General features: G+C 47.9%; 4 protein-coding genes across 4 annotated transcripts; 1 reads left to right on the forward strand and 3 right to left on the reverse strand.

Annotated features, from left to right (window-relative positions):
* Positions 1-3215: 3215 nt before the first annotated feature.
* Positions 3216-5408, reverse strand: EAH_00026450 (DnaJ domain-containing protein, putative; the record flags this gene model as incomplete). Its single annotated transcript, XM_013396529.1, has 5 exons — positions 3216-3478; positions 3770-3910; positions 4081-4320; positions 4536-4726; positions 4834-5408. The coding sequence occupies 5 exons, from the start codon at positions 5406-5408 to the stop codon at positions 3216-3218; spliced, it is 1410 nt and encodes a 469-aa protein (XP_013251983.1).
* A 2101-nt stretch (positions 5409-7509) lies between these two features.
* EAH_00026460 (acetyl-CoA acyltransferase B, putative) lies at positions 7510-10782 on the reverse strand (the record flags this gene model as incomplete). The annotated part of the gene is made up of 10 exons (XM_013396530.1): positions 7510-7673; positions 8035-8154; positions 8494-8615; positions 8743-8909; positions 9135-9263; positions 9398-9561; positions 9722-9859; positions 10063-10164; positions 10455-10549; positions 10736-10782. 10 exons carry the CDS (start codon positions 10780-10782, stop codon positions 7510-7512), a joined length of 1248 nt encoding a protein of 415 aa, XP_013251984.1.
* A 1993-nt stretch (positions 10783-12775) lies between these two features.
* EAH_00026470 (dense-granule antigen DG32, putative) lies at positions 12776-13516 on the reverse strand (the record flags this gene model as incomplete). The annotated part of the gene is made up of 2 exons (XM_013396531.1): positions 12776-13177; positions 13304-13516. 2 exons carry the CDS (start codon positions 13514-13516, stop codon positions 12776-12778), a joined length of 615 nt encoding a protein of 204 aa, XP_013251985.1.
* A 4571-nt stretch (positions 13517-18087) lies between these two features.
* EAH_00026480 (hypothetical protein, conserved) lies at positions 18088-19622 on the forward strand (the record flags this gene model as incomplete). The annotated part of the gene is made up of 5 exons (XM_013396532.1): positions 18088-18109; positions 18353-18481; positions 18661-18738; positions 18881-18911; positions 19128-19622. Coding segments are annotated over 5 exons (755 nt in total), but the record flags the coding sequence as incomplete, so codon positions are not given.

Below are 19622 nucleotides of genomic sequence, written 5' to 3' on the forward strand. Positions count from 1 at the left end.
TTAGTACCTGCGTGGTTGCCGCAGCCAACGGCCTGAGATTGCCACGTGAATTTCAAGGCATCTTGCTTTGTGTTTAATTTGGCACACCATATTGTCTGCAGAAAGCTGCAGGACCTCGACATTTTCTCCGCAGAGGCGTGACGGGATGCTCCCTACATACTGGCCGTCCTCCATTGAAAAGAAGAGGAGGCTGGTTTCTCCTGGGCTCCGGAGGCCTCTTTTCGTGGGTTCATGCGACCGGTCGCCAACAGGTTCGGGAGAGTCGGAACTTTTGGGCGTTCCTCTACCCAGTTGCTTCGCAGGATGAAGCTCCAATGCACTTACGAATGCCACCTGGGAGGTGCCTGAGATATAAAGCATGACTAGTTTCATAGCTAGCCCAGAGTTGCGTGTCCTGCGTTTTTTACATTGGACAAATGTCTCGCTGTTTCCTGGAGCACAATGATCGCGAGGCTCTAGAATAGATGATAGCTCTAGAATAGATGATAAATTAGACTTACTGTTTGATATATGCGATGGACACACGACTAACAGGTTCGCACCGATGCACTGCTGGCACAAGCCAGCCTCACGAAGACCTGAGGAAGGAGTGTGGATGGCAAGCACAAGCTTTCAAAGATGAATTGCTTACCGTCTATCTGAATTTTGTGCAGCGTGTCGAGTTTGTTGCTTTGGAGGATCCAGAATTGAACAACATCAGTGGATATGGTAAAAAATCTTCTGGCCCTCTGCGCGGGTCAGAATGTTCCCAAGTTCCTCGCAAGAAGACATGCAAAAACCGAACCCGATCCAAATATTTCTTTCCCATGACTCTCTCTGGCGCCTGCAATCCACAACTGAGCAGCTGAATGCATCTATGTTTGAAAAACTCCGCACCTCGAAGAAAACAAAGCCAACTGGTGAGAAGGTGTCGCGCGTATGCGGGACCTTCATGCTGGCTCCATCTTCTAGAAGGTCTATAATTCGTAGGCTTGCTGTGAACAAGGGAGCACAAGCGAGACACATATGTCCAAGTGTGTTACTGTATATTAAGTGAAGGATTGGAACTAACCACGGTCTTGCTTAAAGAGAAGCTTCGAAACGAGGAGCCTGCGGCAGCCGTGCAACACTAGTCTTCAGTGTTTTGCCGTAATTACCTACTCTAGAAATTCCACGCGTCTGTATTGATCAATAGGGATGTCTATTTCCGCCTGATGAGACAGCATTCGTGCATGTGTATCCTCTTTTACACGAAAATGCTATTTGCACTGCTATATTTCACCACGCGTCTTCCGTCTTCTACGTCAAACACAGATGCAGAGAAGCACCTTGTGTTTGTTGGCTTGAACAGAGCAGCCAGTCCATGCGAAATTCTTTACCGGTGAAGTAAAATTATTGCGTATTTGCTTCTATTATGCACGTTTTCAGTACCTGACTTCTAATGAAAAGGCCTGAGTAGTTTCAGTACCATCATATATTGCAATGATAACTTGCCTTCAAATTCCTCTCCGTGGACAGCAAACACGAGCTTAAATTTGGTGTGATTCTGAGAAAGCAATAAGTCCGCAAATATTGTCTCTTCATGCAACAAAGAGCATGCGCACCCAAAACTGGAATGACTGCACGTCCCCTTGCTGTGCTGCCAGGATCACTCCGTTCGCCTCTGTTGGTGCACCAATGTCATTGAAAAGCAGCTGCGATGGAAATATATACCCAAGAATGATTACCGTCAAACTCGAAAAACGCCGGGTGGGACAAGACGACATTCGCTTGGGAGTTGTGTAAATCAGAGCACTTTCTGTCCACATGGAATCATGTATCGTACCGAAGTCAGAAGCAATAGCTGGAGCTCTCAGTTGGCCGTGCTCAAGAGCCTATGTAATATGCGCATTCGTAGGCGTCTGTAGCGCCGGTAAGTTGTACACAGGATGACGTACGGAGGCAATAAAGATTTGGCACTGTAGGCCTCCGGGATTCGGTTCATAGACAACGGCAACTGTGTCATTACTTGAATGGTATATTGCCGTAGTGACCTCTGTCCCGCAAGTTTGATAAGGTTGGTTGGTTTAGCCATTGGGGATGCATGCCCTAGCTCGTCTTACTTTTCCACGGAGCTGCTGGGTTTAAGTCTGCTAGAAACTTCGTTGTTTCCTGCAAAAGTGCCGGCATCATGCATTGTGTTTGTGCAAGAGGGACGGAGTTTGTGAGGAATTTATATGGTAGGCACCGTATCATAAGCTCGGCAGATGCCACCTTCAGTGCTGCGAAAGCCGATTTCTTGAGTTTGTTAATGTCTACACAAATAAACAGATGTTCTTCCTTACACAATGACCGCACATCTGGCGGCGAAGATTATCTCCTTAATCTTCCTGCACGCGATTTGTTAGCGCGTGAAAAGGCAACTGCCGAGGACGCGGGAAACCTACCGGGCACCCAAAAGTGCCGATGCCGGCAGCGGCTGTTCGAAAAGGTCGATGGTTTTGACCTATATATGATGTTACAGTTAAGGAGAACTATAACTATTTTCGTGTGGAAATCTTGTCGATCTCACTACATTCAGCCTGGAAACAATTGTCCTTTCTTGCGCCTTTCCTCGTTTCTGCTCCACCACCTTGGAGCGGGGCAAAAACCTGCCGTGCCTCTTTCGCGAAACAATATGCTGAAGCATTGTCAATCACTTTTCGCTGCAATATGAAAAATTCAGAAAAGTCGAATTCCAAAAGATCAGACCGCCGAAATGACCATTCCGGACAAATCCGCAAAAAAAACAATCAAAAGAATCAACGCATATTGCGAAGAGAATTCGAAAGGAGCGGGAAAGATGAAAGTGACGGGGTTCTGTCTACGCGTTCACTCGGCGGTGTACGTACGTTGAGGTGCTCCCCGTACACCCCAAGCTGCAACGCGCAACCACCATTCCTCTGGGTGTTTGTGGCGTCGTCATGGGCTCCAGCCACCCTATAGTGCGCAGTTCAACTTCGTAGTAAACACTCACGTTCATTATCTCTCTTCCGGACTGAAATAATCTGCCGTTTCATGCTTGAAGCGGATGCTGAAGAAGCGACAGGGCCCGGCTCTGTTGGCTTTGCGCCTTTGCTTGCATTCCATAATTCACAAGTCCACGTAGTCATTCTTCGCACAGGCCATCAATGAGAGCATTATATCCGTATATAATATCAAACTACATATCCTCTCTGCATGGCATTTGCAAAACAGCTTGTTGGAGCAAACATAAACTACCGGCGGCGCGTCAGTAAGTTTGTCACGAATCGAACAACTGCCCGTGCGAAGGCACGTAGAGCAGAGATTTTGATGAGCGTCCAGGCCATCTTGGCATATTCACGCGCTATAAATACGAATTGCTGCAACGGGGTGGCAACCTCCAGTCCTTGTCTGTTTGCAGATCTGTTTTCCGGAGGCATGCGCATCCAATCACGTGATGAACCGAAATTTTGCTGTGACCTAGAACCACTTCTTGTATCCCTGGGGTTGCCAGAACCTGAAATGTCGGATCACATTTGGCACAAATGATACTGCTGCCAGTCAGTATCAGCAACTCGCAAAGAAATATTGCCACCCCCATCACCCACAGCAAGAGTTCCACAACCGTATGCAAATGTTCCCATCTACCAGCCAGCCCAACTTGAGTTGGGCTGCAAAACAGGGAGACAAAGTGGGGTCAGCGCTGTATTCAAATCAAGGATATCAAACACGCCACACACACAGGTCGGCACGCTAGCACACATGAGTTGCAGTTTGTACAACACAGAAGTGCAAAAGGCGCACGTACCCGTATCTGGTCCAACATCGCGTTCTGTTGTTTCAGTTTGAATACCCCCTCCCGGGAAGCGTCGAGTTGTTGTTCTTCTCTCAATTATCCTTCCTCCCCGTGTGAAGTAACTGACTTGGGTGCCGAGTTCCGGCCTTGATCCTTCGCCAGACAGCACAACGGAACAGCGGAGGCGCATTATAATACACTTCGACGCAACGGCAGCATTGTTCGCAGTGAAACCGCATGGGGAAGTAATACGAAACAATTGTCTGATGTGGATCATTTCCGCTCGGTGTGCAGCGCCTGCATTGTGGGATATCTGCGCATACCCGACAGGCCTCTTAGAATTTCATAGATCTCATGGTCGTCCAGAAAGCTCGTAGACGGCCGTGATCCCATTCTATGTTCAAACATATCATGCCGCTGGAACGGCATTCCTCTTGCCCAACGGGCAGCACTTTGCTGGTTGAGCGCCTGTTGCAAAATTTCTTCTAGAGAGACACCCCCAAATGCCCGGCGAAACAAAAGCTCGGCCTCTTCCGGTGTGAGGTTTCCAAAATGGAAACCGCCTGCAAGTGGTACACAATGCAGATATATATATATATATATATATATATATATTGCTAACTTATATAAACTGGAATATATACGCATGCACTGTGCACCACCTATAGGTGGTATCCGCATCGTGAGCAATTGCTTCCTTTGCAAAAGCAGCCTGTGCTCGGACAGATGAAGCTAACGCACTCCAACATATGGACACATCAGATTAACAACTGCATACCTCTGTCAGCTCGCGCTCTGGAAGCAAAAGGGTCGGAGTAGGCCGAGTAACCGCCTGCTTGGCGTGATGATGAAGAAGCGCCATCAAGAGAGGCATCGTACTGCGCTCGCTTCGTGGGATCTGATAATGTTTGATAGGCCTCGCTTGCATCACGAAACTTCCTACCCGCTTCTTCTCTGTTGTTCGGGTTCCTGCGGAAGCGCACAAACTAGCATAAAGCAGTCAACTTCACCACCAGCGGCAAGTTACATAAAGCCATGAAACAGCAACCCAGTGCCAGAAACGCGAAAACACCTACCTGTCTGGGTGCCACTTGAGCGCCGTCTGTCTGTACGCCTTTTTCACTTCATCTTGAGTGGCATTTCTTTTGACCCCCAATATTGCGTAGTAATCCGGGACTGAGGAAGACGTCGTGAAGCACCGCCTTGCCAAGAAAGAATCAATCGTCCTGGGGAAACCGGCACCGCTTTTACTGGTATTGTGCAACGCATTGCTGTTGAATACTTCTGGGTTGCGTAGTCGGCTGAGTCCGGAGAAGGTAGACGACGCAAACGCAGAAATACACCGCGATTTGGTGTAATCCGTCCACTGCTGCTTTCCAAATGTCTGGACGGCTGCTGCAAAGGGGTGTGACGGCTGCGTCGCTCCATTTGAATCTGCACACAGAAATGCGCTTGAGCGTGTCGGCGAAAACCCCGACTCTTTAAGCCGAACCAACAACGAGAAGCGGGGTACTTTTACATCTTGTTCAGGGCCCGACGGCCGCCAGGCCACCACTGCCCTTGCACTGTTCTGCCTGAGTTGGCTGTATTTGGGCAGCAGATTCGACGCAAAGAAAGACTGTAGAGAACGTGGTATCTGCGCGGGTCCCATGGCAGCTGTTGGAGTTGTTTTCTGCTGTAGATAAGCCAACAACGACTTCCCCTGCTTCCTCTCGCGTATGCCGCCTCTTCAGGCTTGTCGACGCCCCCAGCTCAAGTCAGACATAGTTGTGGCCATTGGCCGCGTAGTCTTTTGCCAGGTTTGCATTGGTCGTTCTCAGCAGAGTCAAAGCAACAGATGTAGCCACTACCGGACGAGCCTCCTCAATCTCTGGCACGAGCAGATCTGCTCAGAAGGGAAGGCATCCAGTTATTACTTCAATAAAAACAAAGTTTAATCGCTGGGCAGTTTGGTGTTGGGGAGGCTGTGTACAGCCACTGCTTCTGCACGGCTGGAGAAAATTGCAAAACGGAAAACGTGGTGATTAGCAGATCGAAGAAGGAAATACCTTCCCAACGAGATCTGTTGTAGTAGTCGTACAAGTGAAAATAGCAGTATCTGTACACTTAAGTAGAATTTGCCTTTTGAATAATTTGTTTTACCCTCGGATGCCGCTACCGACAATCCCGTGGGCCCCAGCAGCTTATTTGCATGCTCGGCGGCTGCAGCCTGTTTGTATTGTTTTCTTCTCTCTGAAGTATTTACAAATCTGTTTTTAGTTTCTCTGCAGTTAAACGAAGAAGGCCAGAAGCCCAAAGAAGTCAATATACGCTGCTTTCCCCCATTTACTTATCTTGTTTTTCCACAGCGTCACAGCTAACGATGGCGAAGCGCCAAATAGTTTGCTCGTAATTCTCCAGGAAAACCACTTAGCAAATGAAAGCATAGACAAACGCAGTAGATGGATTGAGGATTAATAAAACTGTGAAACAAACGGAACGACCAGATGCTCTTTCCTGAAACTGATCGGCGGTTGCGACGGTCGCGGTGAATGATGCTGTTTGGCTTCATTTTGCCTAATCAGCACTCTATGGGCAACATATGTATGTTTAATTATATCTGTATTATTATTGTGTATCACGTATCTCACTTGCAGTAATATCTGTAGTCTTGCGTTGCGGCTCTGGCGTTGAATTTTCGAGCCTCGTTTCTGCGGTGGGCTGGCATATTGAATGGGAGTTCATTTGACTAGCAGCTTCAGTTGGAGTTAAGTGCAGAATAATGAGTTATGTGTAAGCGGGGGCAGTTGTAGATCGGCTAACAATATTCACCTATATATACTTACGTTCTGCAACTGCAACCCCAACTTTATCTCAGACGATTTCAGTCACAACTTGAATGCATTACTGAGCCTAATAGGCTTACAGCTACTGCTCGCTGCACAGCACAGAGCCTTTGTTCTGTCTCACGGTTTCCTTCTTCGTTTGAATGCAGGGAGGGGCGGCATAAGTTCGTTTAGTTACAAGTGCTTTGATAGCTGTCTGTTTGTCAGCTCCCGCCATTCCATAGTCTCTGTTCGCAGCTTCTTAGACTGTTGAGACCATTTTCTTTGACTGCACGAGTTAGAGTCCGTGGCAGCTGTCGAGACACCCCATCGAACGCTGTCTTCTTGCCTACAATGCTTTTACGGCCCAGCGGCCAGCTATATCACCGCACTTGAGTACAAAGGTGAGCCTAAACAGGCCGTGCTGCCTCTCTACCTCGCCAACACTGCGACATCAGATGGAGTTGAAGGCTGTTACATTTGTAGTCTCAGGTGTACTACGTAAATGCCAACAAAAACACCAGGCGCAGCACCAGGATAGTTAATAGTTAAGAGAGGATTCAGATGTTTTTGCCTCTTTCTAGACAAGAGAAGCGCACTGAGGAACCTTAGGGTGTGCATACACCGCTCATGCAATGCACGTCTAGGAGGGACCTCTGCTTGTGAGTTTGCTACTTTTAAAGCATCTGAATTTCAACTGCATCTGGTGATGCGGTGTGTGCGGTGATCTGCGCAGCCGTGCAGTCTATTCACTGCAGCAACACCATACAAAGACTTAAAGCTCGGAAACGGCTGCTGCCACCAGTTTTATAGTATTGTTTTATACGCAAGGCGTAGCAAAAATAATACATCCTATAACCCGGCAGCAGTCCGTTCACACATCGGCCTGAGCCATATTGCCCTTAAAAGACAGAAAAAAGAAGCGAGAAGGTAAAACCTTTGCGCTGATTACAGCATCAAGTTCTCGATGACGGCGGCAGCCCCCATCCCCGTTCCTATGCACATCGAAACGACCCCAAAGCGGCCCTTCCGTCGCCGCAGCTCCGGCAGCAGCGTCGCGATTTGGCGAGCCCCCGTACAACCCAAAGGATGACCCAAGGCTATGGCACCCCCTGAAAAGAAGCAGAACAAAACAAACATGAAGATATCAAGAACAGATGCAGTAGCAGAAATGTCTATCTGCATTATATATATATATATATATATATATATATATATATCGGATACTTGTTGACACCCGCGAATGACTTATTCTTCTGAATTAAGATTTTATAAATAAATGCGTAAAAATGGTAACAATAATTGTCTTTAATTAATGAATGAAAGTTTGCATGCAAGGAGTTCGGCGATGTTCATCGATGGGCAGAAGCTGTAAATAAATAAACTGCTGGGGCCCCAGGGAAGACGGATGGCAGCGAAGTGGTCGCGAGGTGTATAGACAACACACCGAGGCCAATTGGCCTCTCAGCTCACCATTAGGATTTAGTTTATCGCGAGGCAGCCCCAGAGTCTTGACGCAGTAGACGACCTGAGAAGCAAAGGCTTCGTTTAACTCAAAAACTGAGACGTCTTCCATGCTGATTCCGGCCTTCTCTGCAGCAATGTGCAAACAAAAATACATCAAAAGAAATGCATTATATAGAGCGAATATAATGCGTTTTGTAATAAATTGAACTCATGCTGAGGCAGTTTCGTTGGCCATATGTAGCCAGCGAGTTAGAAAGAAGGAGATTAAAATGGAGACAAAGAAACGATAGAAATAATAAAATAATCATCAAATAGAAGACACATAAACGCGGGCATACTAGGCGCAAGCACTCAGCAAAGAACGAGCGACAAGATATCTGAACGCATGCAGTTATACAAGCAATGAACAAGACAATTTATTGTCTACTAAATTATTTGTTCTGCCGCCTTTCCTCTCTCCCTCACCAAGGGCTTTGGGGATGGCTACAGCTGGGCCTACGCCCATCACCTCTGGGTCGACACCGGCGACAGCAAAAGAAACAAAGCGAGCTAAGATCGGCAGTTGAAGTTTCAACGCAGCAGATCTCCTCGCGAGCAAGACAAGAGCAGCACCGTCTGTCACTTGACTGCTGTTTCCTGTGTACGTACACCCCAAGCGAGACGTGTATAAGCTTTAGAACGACGACAGCAGCAAGAGCTTCCTTAAGCGCTCACAAGAGTGAAAAGAAGAGAATGCAAAAGGCAGACTCGCCTGCTGTTGTTGTTCCCCCCTTGTCGAACGCTGGTTTCAGTCTCTGCAGCGCTGCCATGGTGGTCCCCTCTCTTATGCCGTCATCCTTCTCGATCGCAACAGTAATTTCGTTTCCGTTTGCATCTTTTTTCTGCAAACGAGCAGACAAAACCCTATGCGCAAACTGCACTTCACCAACCTTCTTCTCTTCCGCCCTCGCCTGCTCTCAAGGCGGCTCTTTCAAGTGTTACTTTTCTTGCTTCCTGGCTTAGACATTTGCAGTGTATGTCCAGCTGTTGCCATAGCTTCCTGCATGGAGGGGACAGGAGGCGTTATATATATATATATATATATATATATATGCATATATTTTTACCTTCACTGTGACGGGCACAATTTCTTCATTGAAGCGGCCAGCCGTCTGCGCTGCCCATGCTTTTGAATGAGACTCCACAGCAAAAGCATCTTGTTCTTCTCTTGAGACCCCGAAGCGCCTAGCCAGGATCTGCTTGCAAACAGAACGCCAGGCGCATATACTTGTATCCAGGCAAAGCACAAAAAGAAGCAGCAATTGAGAAAAGCAGCTGCAGCTGCAGCTGCTGTACAGACGCTGCAATCTGGGTGCGGTGTTCAACTCACGTCTGACGTTGTCCCCATGGGCAGAAGACAATTTCTAGCAATTTCGTCTTCAAATACTTTATCTGCAACCTTCTCTGGATTTAAGGCGGAGGTCATTTCAAAGTGCGTCATCGACTCCACTCCCCCAGCAACACCAATATCGATGTTTCCTGCGGCAATAGACCCTACGCCAGCAAAAACAGCACCAAACAACAGAAAATAAAAACAAAAACAACAACAAAACACTGAAACTAGGATGCAAGCGTTGTCCATCCTGTTTAATTGTTATAAACAAGGGGAACGCAACTGACGAGCCTCCCTCCCTCTCTCGCGTCTTGTTCTTACCTGCTATCGCCGCCACTGCCTGCAGCCCGCTGCTGCATTGTCTATTCACTGTGTGCACGGACGTGCTGAGAGGAAGGCCTCCTAATAGAGCCGCAATTCGTGCCCCGAGGGCTCCCGCCCCAGGCTGGAGAACGTTGCCTAGAAATAACAATAGCGAAAATAAACGCAAACAAATGCAGCAAATATCAATCAGCAGCTCAGGCTGTTTACGCCTGTGTATCCATGTGTGAACATGCATTTGTATTTATGTTTATATATATATACACATTTATATATATGTGCGTGTGTGTGCGGTCAGCTGTATGCACAGACACCAGAAGGCATGAAGCGATGCTCCTCACCAATGCAGACATCTTCAATCAGGCTGGGTTTTATTTTCGTCCGAGTGAGAAGGGCCTCAAACAGAGTACACAACAGCGTCTCGGGGTATTCATCTTTAAGCCCTTTACAACACAAACACAAACACAAACAAATACCAATAAAAAAAACACGCACACACACAGAGAGAGAGAAGCAAAGACAAAGACAAAGACAAAGACAGAGAGGCAATCAGAAGAAGATACCATAACAAAAGACAATGGCAGTTGGAACACACGCTGGGTTTCACTGCAGTTTGGTTCTGTCTTAAGGCAACACCAAACCCTTTGTCTATGTCTGCTATTAATTGGATGATGCAGGGTTAAAAGGCTGGATGAGGCGGCATTGCAGAGCAGAACATCTGTACAAAAGATACCAAAACTGGACGGACCTCCCCGCTTTGCCTTCGTCAATGGGGTCCGTATAGCGCAGCAAATTACGACGTCGTCAGGTGCTCCCGAGTTGGAGCCTCTGCAGCAGTGTGACAGAGAGGGGGAAATTCTGATTGATTTCAGCAGGTGGTTCTGTACACGAAGTAAAGAAGTCCACTGAGACGACAGACAGGCATTCGCTCTTGTGAGTTTAAACACTTCACTGCACTCTGGTGCACACACACTTCGATCCTACGCGTTTAATTTTGGAAATTCAAAAACTCACGTCAACGCCTGCGAAACGTGAGTTGAAATCGCCTGCAGCCGATGCATGATTATTGTCTGAGGGTTTTGTGCTGTTGCAGTTGCGTGTCAGGCGTTCAAAGAAGGAAATTTATTCCTTATTAAAAGAATTAAATTTTGTTTTCTAATTTACTTCCGAGGTTTCAACTGCTGCTGCCACTCCTGAGGCAAAAGCTGGCGAAGGAAGGCGAAACCGCCGGAGCAGGATTGCAGAAACCGGCGGGCGCGTTTCATGCAGCAGTCAAAGCGCTGCAACTGAGAACTAGTGCAATATACAATCAAATTATGAAAGATAATGGAACAAAACGACGGAAAATATAAATTAACAGCAAATATGCAATCAGGGGCAAACTCCTGAACGAACGGCCCCCTGCCGCTCGGGCTGGCGCTTTGTAGCAGTGGTCCACCAGGTGTATCGAGAGCAAAGCGAAATATGTTGTTATATGTCTTTTTACCTCTCAACACTGATATACTTACTGCATATTTTCAGAATGAATGAACTGAACTTCTCTGCTAATTAGGCGATGAACACCCGAGGGTCGAGTGAATTCAAACGAGAGGAGACCGTGCCCCTATTAGATGAAGGAAACTGCAACTTCAATGCACTCAACAGCCATTATTATTATTTCAACATTGTTTCCTTATAGTCCTGAACTGTCGAAGGCTCCCAGCAGACAGCATCCCTATTTCCTAAGGCGCATCGACGATCATTAAGTAGGAGAAAAATTGCATCTTAAACTCCCGTTGTTAGTTCTTAATGCTTAAGTCCAGTGAGAGGCAGCGTTACCACGTCTGTGGTGCAGATCGACGGTTGGTAGAGGCCTACAGAAAACCTACACCCACCTTAACTACCCTGCAGGTGTTAAACGCAAATGACGCTATCATTTCTTTCGCATCCTATGAGCCGAGAAACAGCTTCGCAGACAGGCAGTTATAAGGGTGCACTACCGTCACTAATTCTAGAGGTATAACGGCACTCTACCAGCAAACCCCCTTATTCCTAAACCGTGAGCTCCCCCCAGAGAAACATCAAAAAATGCAGCATCACTATTAGATATTCTCGCGAGAGTTGCTAGAGGTTCACAGACAGTCAACAAGCTCATCCACCTGTCAGCTGAGGGCATATAGCAGCGAGAGAGGCAGGAGGTGATGAAGCCCCTCAACGGAGCTCCACCCCACTACCGGCCCCGCCTTAAAGGGGGAAAAAAACCCCTTTTACAAAGCTAAACCCATCTCTGCATGCAGAGGTGCAGCTGTTGCGAGTGTCTTCTCCATTTTACAGCGTTCTTCATATTAAGCCTAATGCTACTACCGCCCGCTGTGTCGTGGTGTGTGCACCGCCTGTTACGTTGTGGGCCCCCTCCAACCGCTGAGTCGTACAGCGCAGTAAAGCGCTGTCTCCCCACTGCTGCTGTTTCTTTGCATGCAAACCCTATGCAGTGCATGTTTCAGCCATGTGGCCGTCCCTTCTAGTTTTGCTCGCGCTGGTGGTTGGGTGTTGCGCCTAAATATGACACAATGCATATATAAATAAATACTAACGATATCCATATTTATATACACAAGCATACCTAGGAAACGTGTATGCGTAATATACACAAAGAACGCCCAAGCCCCTCCCAAGTCCAAGACGGCCAAAGGCACTTCATCTCGTTCATATATCTGCTGCGCCTGCAGGACCTGGGGGCTGTCTAGAAGAACATTCTATTGCATGCATACAGGGGCGCTTCCTCCTTGAACCCCCTCAGCTTAAAAACCAACGTCGAGATAAATTCACAGCCGCTGATGGGGGAGTGAAGTACACCGCATGAATTACGAACGCCTACAGCCCGCCCGATTAAAAGAGAATACTTTAATTCCTATTAGCCGCGTGCCTTCCAGACGCCGCTGCTATGCAGACAGGCTGGCAGCAGGCAATCTTGAGCTGCGTGCGTTGCTTTGAAACGAAAGACCTGCTGCTGCCCTTTAAACACGAAGAGTACCCCTTGCTTCTCGCATCGCGAGATAAAGAACAAGTTCAACGTCAGCTATCGCCTCCCGTCTTGCTTCCAGTGCCCCCCTCTGCTGCTTTCTCTGGTTGAGTAACCGGCATACCCTTCCACTGGTTAACCCAGCGACGCAGAGTCGTGAGATCGGGGTCCAGCAGTAAATCGTTGACGGCACCGACACGGTTGCTGCCTCGTAGGGAGGGGCCCATAACGTCTTTATGCAGTCTCAACAGGGATTGCCACGTGCCGACATCTGCTGCGTCGCGGGGGTTCTCCGGGGTATTCTTCCACCACTCGCTGAGGATATTGAAAAGCTCAACCGTTAGCCACTCCCACGTCTCTTTGTTCACACGGCCTTGGAAAACGTCTCTTTTCAAGTTATCCATAATGTGCTTTGCCAGGGTCCAAGGGTCGCTCTGCCCTGTCACGCCTGCGATCTGCGCACACACCGCAAAGTTCAGAGGCACGCACAGCATTCAATCGACCCAAAGAGACAAATACTCCACAAAAAAACATACGTGAAAAGGGAAAACATGCGGGGAACTACCAACTGAAGTACTTACCCAGAAGCGCAAATACTTAAAGAGCTTCGATCCCCGCTTGCGCACAAGGGCATCATATATGTCTTTCCACGCCTCCCCTACAGGGACTCCGACACTCTCCTCTACTGCCTTTTTAGCTGCCACATCCAGCAGACTTTCAGGCTCGGCAAACGTGCCCAAACAGCAGCATTGCAAAGCCGCCACGAGGGCTACGACGCCCACCGCAAGCCTCATCCTGCTCACGACGACGACCGCAAGGGGAGGAGAAGAATGAGAGCCAAAAGGAACAAAACGCGAAGAAGTGCTTCGCCAGACTAATCAAAACTAAAGGAAAACCAAACAAACGGCAGCTAGTACAGAAACAACATGCCCTCGAATACATCAAATGCTGCAGCGAACCAAACGCTGGCCTGAGTGCAGAACAGCAGCACCTGATGTTGTGGGGAACAAACAGCAACGTACCTCCTAACAGTTGATCGACCCGTCGCTCCCCTTCTTCTCCTTAAACCGCTAGCATCCTTCTATTAAATCAATGCATTTCAACTTATTTAACCCCGTTTATACTTACCACAAATAATCTAGCTGTTTCGTCGTTAACTGCACAGCGACGACAAGCCGGCCACACAGCGCCAACCCCATAGTTACAGGATCATTTGAGCACTGGAGAAACATGTTTTTAATTTGTTAAAAAAAAAGTTTGATGTTTGCAATGCGGGGAGCATATCTGTGGATTAAACGCCCCTTTCCACCATAACGCGCCATTCATTCAGCTCCTCTGCAGGCGCCCTCATGAAGAAGAGCCGAGTTTTCGGAATGCTGTATTAGATGGTGCGGGCTGTATTTTTCCGTTTCATAAATTAATAATACCCTTAAATAATTCATTTTGTAAATGAAAGTTATTGCCCTTTAATTAATGGGCGTCTCGCCTTCCGTCTGTTGGGCAGAGGTTTGATGCCTCCCCTCCCCGCCGTCCCCCTAAATGCCATTTTACTCAAAAAGCCAATTATTGCGACTTTCCATTCAAACGTTTGGTACTTTTAGATGTGAGGGACTTTTAAAGGACCGAATTCATCTATTTCTCGGGGTGTTTCCCTAACCTGATTAGTGCCTGTTAGTTTGGGAGTACCCAGGCGAATGAAATAGCGACACGGAGAGAGCGACGGATGTTGCAGCAATCTTAATCGCTCTCTTTGTTTTAATAATAGAGATAAATATAATAATAAAATGATTCCTTCATTTGCTTGGTTATTTGCTAAATTGCTACGTGACTGTCTCGAGGCTTTCCTCGTCTCTTCAGGGGACAGCACTCACTAAACAGTAAATAAGGGAACAAGGAAGCGTCGCATGACGAAACTCCCTAGCCTTAGCCACGGGATCCCAGATGTGCAGGAAATGAAGCGTTTCCTTAAAAGAACCCTTTTACCTGAATGAGCTCCACTTGCCTATCGGGAGGAAAACGAAACTGTAACGTGTCCTCGACTGTATTCACGAATCGCCATGGGCTGCAATGCATTCAGAATGCTTAATATCAGGGCGTCTGACCTAATGCCCAGTTAATCTTTTCGTCGGGTTCTTTGTTGACCGAATCCCCCCAAAGTGGCGGTCGTCGCAAGATCATCACGAGGGAGGGCATGCATTTTTCTGTCGACTCCTCCAGGACCTCTGCCTTGCATTGGAACCTACGCTCTCCTTTTTCTTTGGAACAGTACTTCCACTCCTTTTGACAACGTGGATGCAAATGCCACTGTGAGTACGGAGGTGCACTCTCTCAGCGCTTCACCGAATATGGACCTCCACAATCTCGTTTGGAGGGTCGAGTGTGCATCCTCCCGTAGGCCACCAAGATAAAAAGTCCCGTATCATGGCAGTATGATCCCTTGCTCTATCGACCGCGCATTTTACACCCATAGTTTTACCAAATCTCGTGTCCTGGTCCTCATCCGGGGAACGTAGTAGCTGAGACTGCAAAAACGTAGTCGCCAAAAATGCTACAACTTAAAGACTAATAGGTTCCACACACTGATCGAAACTTCAAATATCAGATCCGCTTCGCCGCGTCTGTCGTGTAGGCCAAACAACTCCACACCATCAATACGGAGTTGGAAACGCACAGACTCGACTCCAGGTGTGCAGGCGCGGCTGCCACTTACTTTGGCTCCGACACTACGCCACACGCCGAGTTTAAGATAGGGCGTTTCCTTGAACCTTTGCTTTAGTTCCTTGATGGTGCTGCCCGGAATCTTCGTTCCCCCGTCGCCTTTTTTCATGCTTGTGCAACCCCCAATTATGTGGCCTTGTGTACTGCAAAAGCAGCAGGTGCAGGTGCTCCCCTTGGTACGTCCCCCTTGCTTTCTGAGTGCCAATACCGCCAGGTGCCGCCCGTTATCGCTTCTTACTTTTTTCTGGCTGGGGCTGGCTTTTGTTGCCATAGCCTGTTCCCTTGCTGAAATGGGGATAAGCATCAATCGCAGTGCACGTTGAAAGGCTTCCATAGTCTGGATGCATTCCGAGAAAGCAATACATTTGCGTAGATGCAACCAGCATTCACGTGTCTCCATTTTTCTAGAGAAAATGTGAATAGCAACTGTAGGTCGTCAGGTGCATTTTAACGACGAAAGTACAACTCGACAGAAGCGGTGTCTTCTTCACGTTCCCTCCGTCGTGGTGCCGGTCATATCTAGACACTCGGCAAAGGCGGTGGCATTCTTATATGACTGCTTTTGATGTAGAGGCATGCTCAGCTGGAGTGGATGGAGGCCCTGTGCATGTGCCGATTTCAAAGATATTCCTAGCCGTTTCGATTCCCCAACAAAGGGAAGATCCGGATCAATATCCATGATACAAGAATGGGAGAGGGCTGATCGACACTCTGGAAAATATTTTGGGGGGCGTTTAAATCACCTTCCGTATTGGACACTGCTATGCTCCAGGCCGTCCTTCTGTTGATGTGGGGTTTGTTTTTCTTACCATCCCCGATGGGCCATGCAGTGCGGCCAAGTGTAATGAGAGTCCGAAAACTTATCCCGTTACACTCATGAGGTGCAAGCGAGCTAAAATACATGGAAGAACTGTTCCCCAAAGGCAGCAGAGCTCCTCTCCAATCCCGAGGCTTCCAGTTACACGGCAGCCCAAAGGTCTGGGACTGGTGCTGCAGGAGTCAGAAAAGCCAGTAAGGCAGCCAAAAGGAGAGGGAAAGGGCCAGGTAACAACAGTGAACTTCTCAGCTAATGCCTCCTGTCATTTTTACAGCGACCCTCCTTGTCCCGTAAGCCCGTGAAACTCCAAGATGCTGATGGGAAGGACAGACAAAGGGCATTAAGAAAAGCCAAACCTAAAGGATTTAGAGCTGTGCTTCTGGGCAGAACGAAGTTACCATAATAAATAGCGAGTAGAAAATGCTGTAGACTGCTGAGTGGTCCATCAAACAACTCGGGAAGCTTAATAAGAACAGCTGCCCGAAGCGTTAAATGCAAGAGCGTGCTACCTAAGAGCTGAAACCGCTTCAAGAGTAAACCGCCTCAACTCGATCTGAAGAATTGGACAAACTGCGCTTCTAGCAGGTGCCGATCAATCGGTTATTTGCCCTTCAGTATTGTCATTGAATTTCGACGCCCTTGAATGGCCACCGCAAACGTAGAGTATTTGCAAGAAGAACGATACTACTTCGTCCCCGTCACGCCATTCAAGTTCAACCCACGTAAGAAAACGTCTCCATCTACTGATTATGCCACTGATTAATTTCCATTACTGTCTGCGCCATTCTCCTATTCATTAAATGGCATCACTTACTGTTGCCGCTGGATTACATGCTAAACAAACAAACGTACAGCTGCACTACTGAAACCCTTGTGTTTTTATTCCTCACTGCGCAGGCTGGATCTCGATTTAGACCATCAATGTCCTGTGCAAATCTTCCCTTGCATGCAACCGGCATACTTTCCCTGGCAACCAGACTCGTTGTAGTGCCACGAGGAGCCCTACTTCCTGCTGGCCTGTTCTGCTTTTGTAGATATATGAAGCTGTCGAACCGCCTATTTGATTCTACAACTTCGAAGTGAAATACCTTCTGCAGGTTTCACCACATCACCAACGTCGTCGTGTGCCGAAAGCGGCAGGGGGCGCAACCCCAAAACGGAGGAAACGCCTCCTAAGCGCTAGGCTGGTACCTACTTTAAAGCAAATTTAGCGTTATAAATGATAAGTAAAGAATTGTATAAGGGCATGTTGCTTGTCTGCGTTGCTCCCTATTCATGCGGAGAATTCCATATCCAATGGTCACGAAACGTGAACGCAGGCTTTTGACAGCTGGCAAGCCCCCGCGTGCGCTTCAGCCTCTTTTGGTGGCTTCACGGATATCTTTGCACAGTAACGTTAATGCCAATACATAAAGAAGGTTTATATTCTTCCCTGTATATATATCAATGGGCCATTCACTCGCAAAGAGACTGAGGAAGGAAGGCGCGTGCTGAGCCTCCACACCCGACTAACTAAACTGTCTCTTTACTGCATAAAAGCCTCTTTATACTGTTTTTTTCTAGTGATTGTTGTTGATAATTAACTAGGTGTTTAAAAAGCTGGAGGCGTCTTTTCTTTTACTGTCTACTTGGGGTCGCCAGTGTGCCCGTTAGGCAGGACGCTGAAATCGAAGCCCCGTAACTCCATTCATCATTACTGCTGCTTTTTCCCTTCAACAGACAATCCCTACCTAGACACCAACTGAAGGAGGAGGAGCCATACATTGAGGTCTAAGGCTGGGCGTCAGCTGAGCGTATGCTGTCTACTACCACTGCACACTACGGACAACAATGGCAACTCCAGCGAAACCTCGTGAGCTGCTTTACTCATTGATATGAACAGTAGCTGGGGGCTGCAGGGAGTGTATACGGCAATACAGCTTTCAGACGAGAAGTAGACAGGAGGCCTAGTAAAGCAGCCTGCTCTCATTTCTTGTTTAGAAGCCCTCCATCGTCACCGTTTGCTGCTACAGTGCAGCAAAACACGCTGACAAATCAGCTACTGCTCCTTCATTCGGCGGTGTCATGTGTCTTGCTTCTGCATTTAATCCTTTAGGCAGGCGCGATCAGGGAGGGGCGGCCAAACTCCCTGGCAAGAAGGTGAAAGCTGAGCGCAAATCGGCGGATTCTAAGCTCGCGCCAGCACAAGAGAGGCGTGCTGGCATCAAAAAGAAAGCAAAGAGTGGTGAGTATGACGCATGAGTGTACAGTGTGGGGACCCTTTCTTCGTGGATCTCTTTTACTCGCCTCTTCCTTTTGCGCTTTTTCCGTTGTCACCGTTTCGTGCTTGTTTGCCCCTTTGATTGACGTTTTATTGCCAACTGTCTGCTGTTGTTGTCTTTCGCTTCTCCTGCGGCTAATTAGTTAAGCTGGCGAAGGATGCGGTGCCTCATGCGGACTCTAAAAAAACCCCTCAAGAGCTTAGTATCGACGCATTGATCGGTGCGTGGCAGAACCTCTGCACTGTTTTTCGTGCAATATACGCTTTGCGTTTCTCCTTGACCTCATGGGTTTGTTCACCACTAGCACCTTGGGGCGTCTTTTGCATTGCAGCAGTGCATGCGGTGTGGTTCTGGTGCTTCAGATAAACAGCAACGCCTTCAAGAAGAAATCAGGTGGGCTCCTGTCGTCTATTTTTGTGCTAGAGCTAGAGACCTCTGTTTATTCTTTGATATCGGGAGAAAGCTATCTAACTTTTACCCGAAATAAGAGGACGTTGTTGTTGTATCATTACATTATGTATGTAGCTGCAAATCAATTTATGGCCACTTGCAGCAGAACAGGTTATGACAGTTGCGATGATCTTTTCTCTGTACTTCTCTCTTTTTCAGTTCTCGTCAGCGAGAGATTTCCTCTCTAAAGGAGCTGGTGACTGCCCTAACAGGCGGCGCCGTGCCGCTTCCTGTGCCTGTTGAGGTGTTCTACAAGATCGGCCAACAGTATATTGAGGCTAACGCAAAGGCCTTTACTTTGACTTTTCCTCCTTTGGAGGAGCTGGTGAATTCAAGAGAAACTGCTACAGAGAATATTTCTGGCCAGCCAGGAGATGAAGAGAAAGGGGAAGATGAAGAAGAGAAGCTCCGCGAAATGAAGACCGCAGAAGAGGAGGAAGCAGAGGAGAACGCCCGCGAAGACACACCAACAAAAACGCCAGAGCACTCGTTGGGCAGCCAGACAAATACAGAGGCAAACGCGAGTAGGGAGGAGACCATAGAAGAAGGAAAAGAAGAAGAAAGCATGCATCAGCAGCATGAGCAGCATGAGCAGCATGAGCAGGAACAGCAGCATGAGCAGGAACAGCAGCATGAGCAGGAACAGCAGCATGA

Source organism: Eimeria acervulina, genomic scaffold, assembly GCF_000499425.1.
Source record: "Eimeria acervulina Houghton genomic scaffold, Eah_scaff221, whole genome shotgun sequence".
Taxonomy (NCBI): Eukaryota; Apicomplexa; class Conoidasida; order Eucoccidiorida; family Eimeriidae; genus Eimeria; species Eimeria acervulina.